Source organism: Poromitra crassiceps (genome assembly GCF_964638095.1).
Source record: "Poromitra crassiceps genome assembly, chromosome: 16".
Lineage (NCBI taxonomy): Eukaryota > Metazoa > Chordata > Actinopteri > Beryciformes > Melamphaidae > Poromitra > Poromitra crassiceps.
The window spans coordinates 11,500,593-11,510,266 of NC_139645.1; the positions used below are offsets into that span (position 1 = coordinate 11,500,593).

The window sequence follows — 9,674 nt, forward strand, 5'->3', positions numbered from 1 at the left end:
CCTCTCCATCAGCCTCTATTTGTATTTCTATTTCAGCTGAGCTGCTGGCTAGAGGCTCTGCCACTCTGTTCTCCTCAGTTTGGCTTCGATGAAGCTGTGAGGACTGAGGTTTCTCTTCCTCATCTTCGCTCTTCAAACAAACAGCAGTGAATGAGAACTTGGTGATATCAGCATCATCCAGCCCTTGAAGCTCTTCTCCCTCCTGACTGATCCAGAGTTCCTCCTGTTCCTCTTTAATGTGTGGGGGCTCTGGTTCCTCCTGGTGCAGACTGGGGCTCCACTCCTGCCGCTCAGCAGGAACCCCCTCCACAAAGACCAACAGCTGCTGGGGGTCTGGAGGCAAGGCTTCTCTGTGTAACTGCACAGCGTCCAGCAGTTTTCGTTGTTGGTCGATCTCCTCTTGTGAACGAGTAACTTCCTCTTCAACATCAGCAGTTAGGCGCTGCTTCACCACGGCTCTCAGCTTCTGGACTTTAGATATTTTCATTTTCACACAGTGACTTTAATACTGACAAACTGTATCCTTCAAAGCTCCAATAGCTTCACAGCTAACGTTAGCTTCACAGCTAAACCATCCATCCGAGTCCACGAGGAGTTTCTTCTTCATCCAAGTTAACGGAGCCCTGGTTCCACTTTATATTCGTGATAATATCACTCGCACATATGAGTCTTGTTTGTAAATTAAACTTCTGAAAGTGTATAACAGGAAAATAATATGCTAATGCTAACGAACGTAGCGAGCGAGAAGCGCCCAGCTAGCGGGGTTAACACAATACCCAGCGTGCCTTGCGGCACTGAAGAAAGCTAACCTCGCGTCACCAGGCTCTTCTCGGCGAGAAAGAGCCTGGCTCCCGCCCACAATTGATTTTGTCACCCTACTGGTTCCCGCCTAGAGCCCGCCCTAGACCGGATGGCAGCCTTTCTAGCTCGTCAACTTTCACGTTAACTTGACAATTTGACCCAAGTATCAGAATCCTCTTTCACCGTTTTGACCGGTGTGTCAGGCGGTGGTGGCGGAGATGCCATATTGCATAAACGTTTTGTTTTATGTAACGCTAGCTTTGTTTTGATCAGACTCTAGTTTAGGTAACATCACCGCGTCAAGCTAACGGCAACAAAGACGTTGTTAGGCGCATTGCCATCCGGTGTTAATTCTGGCTCCGGGGTTTACGCCCCCATGACAAAAAGCGGGGTGGAAGGTGCCCAGACTAGAAGAAAGCCGAGCAGTCGAGAAGGGTCCGCCCCCTGCTAAAAAATTCAATAGTTGTCAGCCTCTGCAGACAATAACCAAATCAAATACATTTCCTTTTACAGTAAGACTGCACTTTTTCACAATGTAACTTGTGTTTTCCTGCCTCAACATCATATTAGCAAGACAAAACCCTCATACATGTACTTATGACAATTAGATTCTTGGTTAGGGTGGTTAGAGGTTCTGAATACAGAGCAGTGCAGTCAAACTTGCCTGGGTCCAGATCTGCCCACTCCACCAAGTTGGCTGCTTCTAAAGAAGGAAATGAGTCTAACAAGTTGGTTCATTCTGATATCAGGCTGCAATCAAACACTATCATACTTACGATATTTATTTTTCACAAGTTTATTTTTTACTTAAACATGGATTGTCAGTAGTACTTGAAGTAGTGAGGCATCATATGAAACATGTTACAGTATATAAAAAATGTAAACTGTAAAGGCTGCACTAAAATGTGCTCTTCTTGTGCCGCTGCAATCCAACAACGCTGTCAAGTGGAGTGTGTTTATTATTGAAGTCACAGGAAAATGTTACTCTGATGGGGTCTTGCTTCTTAAAAAACATCTTTGAGGCTATTGGTTTGAATTTGTATGCTTGTCTCCTGGCACACCATGAAGTAGGCTAACCACTAAAATACACACCTTTCCAGAAAGTAAAACTAACAGGATTTTGATGATAAAACTCTGAGAAAAACAATGCAATTTTGGGGGCTTTATTCTCAAATATGTGTATGTTACGATGTTGAGATTTAGCTGACCAGGTGAAGAAGTCATTTGTAATGCTCTTTGTCCAGTCTTCACAGCTCCTGTAGGAATATTCTATTCTATACTGGAGTTTGGTATATTATACCAAGGCGCTGCGCCAGGCCTCTTCCCTATGGACTCTCAGCTCGACTCCCCTCCACAGACTTGCTGGTGGTATCTCCTCAGCATCTGCAGCTGAGCGGAGCGTACCAATATGTGCGGCCGAACAGACGCCAACATCTGACAGGCTTCTTCTGGAGTCCAGCAGTGGAGCTGTCAATGGAAAAACACAAGGTCAAAATCACACTGACTGACAGGCAGACTTAACAGACAAACGCACAGCCACCCCCCCCCCCTCCCCTCCCCTCCCCCCTGAATATCTATCCGCGTCATGTTGACTCCTAACCCGAACACTCAGCTAGCCAGAGAAAGCGCCTATCAGAGCTATTTCATTAAATAATGCACTGTATTTATTCACCGAGTACCAATGAAACGGTCCGTTATGTTGCGTCATCGGTTGTAATATTGGTGTCAGGAGGATGGAGGGGGGGATTTCTGCTTTTGCCCGCTCATAAAGAGAGATGACACAATAGTCTATAAACGTAACGTCATCTCTTTGGCTCAGTAATCAGGAACACCTTTTTCTTATGAAGATAAGGGATTTTTGGATAGTTTCACCCACCCTGAAGTGAAATACTCAAATGCATCTGCACTTTTGTACGCCTTAAAGGAGGACTTACCCCCTAGATATGTATTAGAACAGTGATTTGAAAATACCTATGGAAAAAACCAAGAAATGACATATGCTCTTGTCTATACTGGACTCTTTGGCTGTGTTCGAGTCGAGATTCTTTTTCGGAAATCGACGCCATTACAGTTTGCCTACTGCCTCAAAAATAATTTATTTGAGAGGGGCAATATCTCTATAAATATCAACAACTAACCAACGCTGTTGGTCTGTATGGAAACAGAAAATCTGAAAATGGTTTTAAGTTATATCAATTTGGTAATTCAGTGGCGAACTAGAAATTTAATTATTTTTCTGCATGTATCTCTATGGAAACTACTCAAACTACGTTACGGGAGCAAAGTGACATGGGCTCGTTAACAGCAGCACACCCACAATAGGACAAACCTCTCGCTCTGGGGTAACACAATGCGAGATTTCTCCACGTAATTCCCTCGTCTAACTAGAGATAAACCGCGCAATGAAATCCGTTTTTAATTTGCGTTTTGGGGCTTTTCGTGATTTACAGCATGACAGCAGCATTTTTCCTCTCAGGGTGCAGGAGAGGCAGCGCAGAGCTCTTCTCCTCTTCAAAGCCCCCGCCTCTCACTGCCCGCGCGTCCCTGCTGCCTGAGCACACAGCAGCTCGTGCTCGCACACAGCGAGTCAACCCCCCCCCCCCAGTCCCCAGTCGCTCTACTCTGCTGACATTTCCTCTCCCGTTTGACTGGCCGAGAGACAGTGCTTCCAAGTCGGACTGATAGCCGCGGAAATGTCAGACTGTGCTCTCTCTGCTCTGGCCGAGTCCGAGAGAGCCCAGCTCTGCTGCGCGCGCCCGCGGAGCTTGGAGCTAGTGCATGAGGTTTACAGTACGACTCTCTCCCGCTCGCTCCCGCCTGCCTCTGGGCTGGAGACAGTGCTTGCAACTCGGACTGATAATATAAACATCATCATTCGAGCTTATCCAGGTAAGATATCAATAAAGTAATGACACATTCAGCAGGAAACTAACTATAATTAAGACATGTGCCAACTTTGACGACGTTTGGTTCAGTATTTTAAGAGCAAACTTCAATAAGAATAGGCTTGGAGTTCTGAGGAGCTGAAAGGGTACAGGGGGGGGTAGGGGAGTAATTATCTTGAAATCCCATAGTCTTTGGGGGCACTGTGACGTCAGTGTGCCCCTAATCTCCCATTCATTTGAGAAAAAAAAAAAAAGCAGTCTTTGACCCTAAGAGGGCGCTTATGCCAGATATGCTGCTGAAAAATGATACAAATGGTAAAATGGCAACAGTTTGGTGTCAAATGTGGAAATTCTGACCAGAATTCTTCACACATCACCCCCAAAGTCATATATATTGGTTAAAAGCTGAAAAAAAGTGTTTTGGAGGTAAGTTCTCCTTTAAAGTAACAATCCACAACCTTTGCATAGATACATATTGGTAAATGTCCATTGTGTTACTCTCCATCACTGACCGATAGCATGCAAAACATCTGCTGTTTCCAGTTTCCTGGGACAAGTCCTCTGCTGCACAAGAAGCAAAAAACCCAAAGTAATGTCTGCTGCCATGTTGGAGGCAGAGAGGCCTTCAAAGACATCATCATGCTGTCTGTGGTTCTAACTGCAAGCTGTTTGCAGGGTATAATGCAGGAATCCTGAAGTTCAATTCAATACCTGTTAAAGACCGTTTTTAAGACTTTTTCAATAGATTTTAAGACTTCGACGCCACTTGCGTCACATCAGCGATAGGGATGTAAATCACAAGTTTCATTGCGATACGACATTATATTAGATTCTTTGGACAATTATACAATAATTTGCTGCTGATAACACAAAGTCTGCCATGATACAATATCGATTCAATTTAGGGGTCTGCGATGGATATGAGACAATATAATATGCTCATTTAACACCAATAGCTACAAAATTGAATATCTCTCAAATGGTGATCAAGACTTTTTAATACGTTTTAAGGGCCTTAATTTTCCCTAAATTGATTCATCAACTTTTAATACTTTTCAAGACCCCGCGGATACCCTGTGTTTGTCTGTTGGAGTCTATAGAGAGGCAAAGTGACCGCCTACTTCCTGCTACAGCACTGTACCAGAGATTTTCACCCGCCATTTATTTTCTCATAGACATTTCGTAAAATGCTTATAAAAATAGTTTTACTTGTTCAAACCAAACAGTTCAGCTATATTTAGAATCAGGAGAGACCATAGAACATTTCACTCGGACCAAAACTTAAAAAAACAACATTGAAAAAATATTTTCTTTCAATCCAGTTTTTCATGTTTTGGTCCAAGTGAAATGTTATGCGGTCTCTCCTGTTTCTAAATATATCTGAACCATTTGGTTTGACCAAGTAAAACTATTTTTACAAGCATTTTACGAAATGTCTATGGGAAAATAAATGGTGGATGAAAATCTCTGGTACAGTGCTGAAGCAGGAAGTGACGTTTCACGTTGCCTCTCTATATGGTGGCGTCAACACAGTGAAGGCTGATGTCGACTGACCCGGATGAGGTACGCAGCAGCCAGCGTGGCGCTGCGGGAGCGCCCGGCTTTACAGTGCACGTACACACTGGAGCCCTCCTCCCTGAGGCGCAGGGCGAACTCCACCCCTCTGTGGAGGTTCTCCAGGCTGGGAACCCCGGTCAGGTCCACCGTGCTCAGCCTCAGCTGCTCCACCCCTGCAGCCTGCCACTCCTGCAGCACAGCACATCGAATCAAACACACTTCACTCTACCTCACTCTCAACATCACTCTACCCTCTCAGCTGGAAATATCCGGACATGATGCAGTGTTTTCTCTATTCATGCAGCAATGGTGCTCCACAGCAAGGAAGTTACCACCAACAGTCAATGCCACCAACAGTAGAGAAGATGTTACATTTAAATTGACAGCTGTAATTTAGTCTTACATCTACAACTAAGATAAGTATAGCCAACTGCTTTACATGTAATGATGTTATTCAGATTAAAAGCACTACAACCTCAACAAACAGTGAATGACAGACAGGGGGACAAAACTAGAATTACTAATAGACCCTTCTCACAGGGGCCATTATGTGTCGCAAAACACTAATGAGCGTTTCCAACTTCCATGATTGGAATTTGGAAACCCATATTAGTGTTTTGCTTGCACCTGTGTTTATTCTGCCTTTTTGACACAAAATGGCCCCCGTGAAAAGGGTCTATTGCAATGTTGCTGGATCATGTCTCTACACATAGCAGAAGTTGCCTGTCAGGAACAAACTGCAACAAATGTCATGAACTCACCTCAGAAGAGTTGCAGAAATATGTAGTTTCATAATCTTCATTCATGGTTATAACCCCTCGCACATTTTCTGTGTCCACCAGCTAGACGGAAAACAAAGAATGACAATGGAAGCTTAGTTCACAGTGCTGTTAAGTCTCAGGATTCAAGACAACCACGATACGATGTAACAAAAAGTTCAGTCACAACAAAGTCTGACTGTGCAGACTTTGGCTATGTTTATTTGTGAGACACAAATCTTTCAGGGGGATGGCGTTGGCTGCTAGAATGTAAACCATTTTAAAATGCCAAGCTAAGTGACAAAAATATAAGTTGGATGGAGAATTTGTGAAATTGTGATGGCCGAGCGTGGAGCGTCTCATTTGTGATGATTACTATAGCAGAATAACATGGAACTGATACCACATTCATTTTTCTGCTCCATGATATGTATTTTCACATTTCTCTATTCTATGGAAGTACCCAAAGATTTAAAACACGCGGACACTTCATCCAAATCCTATTGCCACAAGGTCATCAAAACTGAAATGTTTGATTCGTTATAGCCCATACTGTCTTTTGACTTGTATTTTGATGACTTGAAAACATTTCTGAAGTCTTAACTTGTGTGTTTGTGTAAATGACTTAGATTGAAAAAAAACGTGATGTGATTTGTTCCAGCAGTCAGATGACGTTTGTGGAATTTGCATGGGATGATTGATTTAATTCAAGTTGAAACAAAGTTTTGATCCTATTAAAACCATATTGCATTGAAAAGTCTTAGATATTTCGTTTTCTTCTAGATTTTAAATTGTGTGCTCTTGATTTGTTCTGATGTGACTTGACAGTCTACATTTGTGATTTGACTTGAGCCTCAAGGCCTGGGAGACTGACTTGGGACCTGACCAAAGATGATTCATGCATTCGTTTTGACAACACAAGAATGCTACTTGTCATGCCAGTAAAGCAAGTTGAGAGTGAGTGTGTGAGAGAGAGAGAGAGAGAGAGAGAGAGGGGCAGGCAGATAGATAGATACTGTAGATAGACAGATAGATAGATAGATAGATAGATAGATAGATAGATAGATAGATAGATAGATAGATAGATAGATAGATAGATAGATAGATACAGTAGCGGAGCCAGAGGGGGGGCAAGGGGGCGGTCGCCCCAGGGCCCACTCGTCAGGGGGGCCCATCAAATTTTTTTTTTTTTTTTTTTTGCAGGCCAGGCCACCTGGCTGGCAACCTGTGTTTTTATTTTTCTTCTTCAGAACAAGCTTGTCTGTAAAGTGGCTTCACTGTAGTCTTTCTTGGACATAATATTACTTGGCTCAGTGAGTGACAAATTGTGTTTTCGGATATAGGGGCTATCAGCTATTTTACAGTTGTGACTTAAAATGACTTTATTTAATAAAGTCAGTGGTGTGAGTCTGAGAGGAATTCAATCAATAGACAATAACATTGGTGTGTTTAAAATTAGATATTCCACTAAATATGGCTAAAACCGATTCAAACATGCAAAAAAGGCAAATTTTTCTTCGCGGCCTGGCAGGCCCGGTTCTACGGGGGTGCAAAAGCATGCATTGCACCCTTATTTGTCTGCATGCTCAGTTGAAAAGTAAAAAAATGTATAAATGCTACAGCTGCACACTTACTGTTTAAACTTGAATTATAGTTGTTGTTTTTCTTTGTTCTTTGATGTGATTTTATGGCTTTTTGGCACCTATATGTAACCTTTTAAGGTTGAGATAATTGTATTATCATTATATGGTCCAAATATTTCAGTAAAGCACTTGAAACACTTGAAATATTCTTGCTTGGGTGGTATCATTCTACTTGAAATGATGGTCAAATGCATTATTTTTAGTAAAATAACATGTCAAATTTTTCTGGAACCGGCCCTGCGGCCTGGCCTGGCCTTCAAAAAAAAAAAAAAAAAAAAAAAAAATTTTTTTTTTTTTTTTTTTGATGGGGCCCCCCTAAGAGCTTCGCCCCCTCTGGGCTGATAGGGTCGCTCCGCCCCTGGATAGATAGATAGATAGATAGATAGATAGATAGATAGATAGATAGATAGATAGATAGATAGATAGATAGATAGATAGATAGATAGATAGATAGATAGATAGATAGATAGATAGTATTAGGTACTGTAGTTGAGAGTGAAAGAGAGATGCAGGCAGACAGACAGAGACAGACAGACAGAGACAGGCAGGCAGGCAGACAGATAGATAGATAGATAGATAGATAGATAGATAGATAGATAGATAGATAGATAGATAGATAGATAGATAGATAGATAGATAGATAGATAGATAGAATTAGGTACTGTAGTTGAGACTTGACCATAGGATGTTACCTCATGTGTCATGGACCTGAAGGGCAGGGCTCCCAGGATCACAGTCTGGTCCACTCGGTTGAACCACTGTCTGGAGGACACCTTCTCCATGACAACATTGTAAGCTAAAGTCGGGTAGAACAGCAGCCTTGCTATTGCCCCCGACATGACTGCGCTGTAAACGAGCCTAGCACCAAAACAGCTCCTCTATCCAGGTTAGTACATGTTCCTTACTACTGCACACTTGGCTGTAAAGCGGACTGTCTGACCTCCTCATTTCAGCATGACATGCCTCCAGCAACACAGCAAGGAGGGAGGGACGAGAATACAACTTCCGGGCTGTTCGTTCTTTGTATCCAGTCAAGTTAGCACCAATGCAGAAATATTTCCGGTATGCATTTTCAAAATAAAATCTATCCTGACAACGTTACGAGGTTTTCGCCGTTTATTCTCGAGTATGTCATTGCCTTAAGTCTAAATGCCACTTTCTCAGCCAGGAAGTAAGTCTCACTTTTCTGTATTTTTTCCAAGTCCTCAAATGAATGGTGTTGATAAGTTTTGATGTGCTTTTATTTAGAACTGATTGTATCAACCACAGACTGTAAAAATAAATAAGAAGAGAGATATGCTATGTTCGCTGCGTTTGTATCTATTGCCCCTAAACCAAATGGTATCTCCTCTATTGTTCTTACATGAGTAATCATGGGGGTGTGATTCACCAAGGACACTATTGAGCAATTACAAGACAGATAAAGGGGTGATTGATTCTTTTCACTCTGGCCATTATATCTGACCATAGTCTGCGGACAGCTGGCTCTCCATAAACATAGAATATGCTTATATATATATATATTAGGGATGCACCGATATGAAAATTTTGGCCGATGCCGATAACCGATATTAACATTGCTGTTATGGCCGATAACCGATATTTACCGATGTCGATATGATCTGTATAAAACCACATTTTTATGATCATCACATTTTGTACATACTGAAAAACACATGTTAACACTGAATTTGAAAAAGTTATGCATTTCTTTATTTGCAAAGCCTTTGGAAAAGCCCATAAATCATAGATTTACTGCATTATTTCATATCAATGTGAAGAATTTGGCTGATAATGATAACCGATATTAACATTGCAACATCTGACCGATACCGATATGACCGATATGTTAAAAAATGACTAACATCGGCCGATACCAATATGATTGCCGATATATCGTGCATCCCTAATATATATATGCTCATATTTAATAAGAAATCAGCAGAAAAGTGTTTTGGTACGAGTCAGTGAAATGTTCTATGCTGTTGCTTAAGATTCTGAATATAGCCGAGTTGTTTTTTGTCCAAGTA

General features: G+C 42.0%; 1 protein-coding gene across 1 annotated transcript; it reads right to left on the reverse strand.

The window, feature by feature from the left end:
• Positions 1-1,698: 1,698 nt before the first annotated feature.
• Positions 1,699-8,532, reverse strand: LOC310791278 (phosphatidylglycerophosphatase and protein-tyrosine phosphatase 1-like). Its single transcript, XM_083652964.1, has 4 exons — positions 8,337-8,532; positions 6,005-6,085; positions 5,241-5,432; positions 1,699-2,268 (listed from the first exon to the last, which is right to left on the reverse strand). The coding sequence occupies exons 1-4, from the start codon at positions 8,481-8,483 to the stop codon at positions 2,137-2,139; spliced, it is 552 nt and encodes a 183-aa protein (XP_083509090.1). The 5' UTR covers positions 8,484-8,532; the 3' UTR covers positions 1,699-2,136.
• Positions 8,533-9,674: the final 1,142 nt, after the last annotated feature.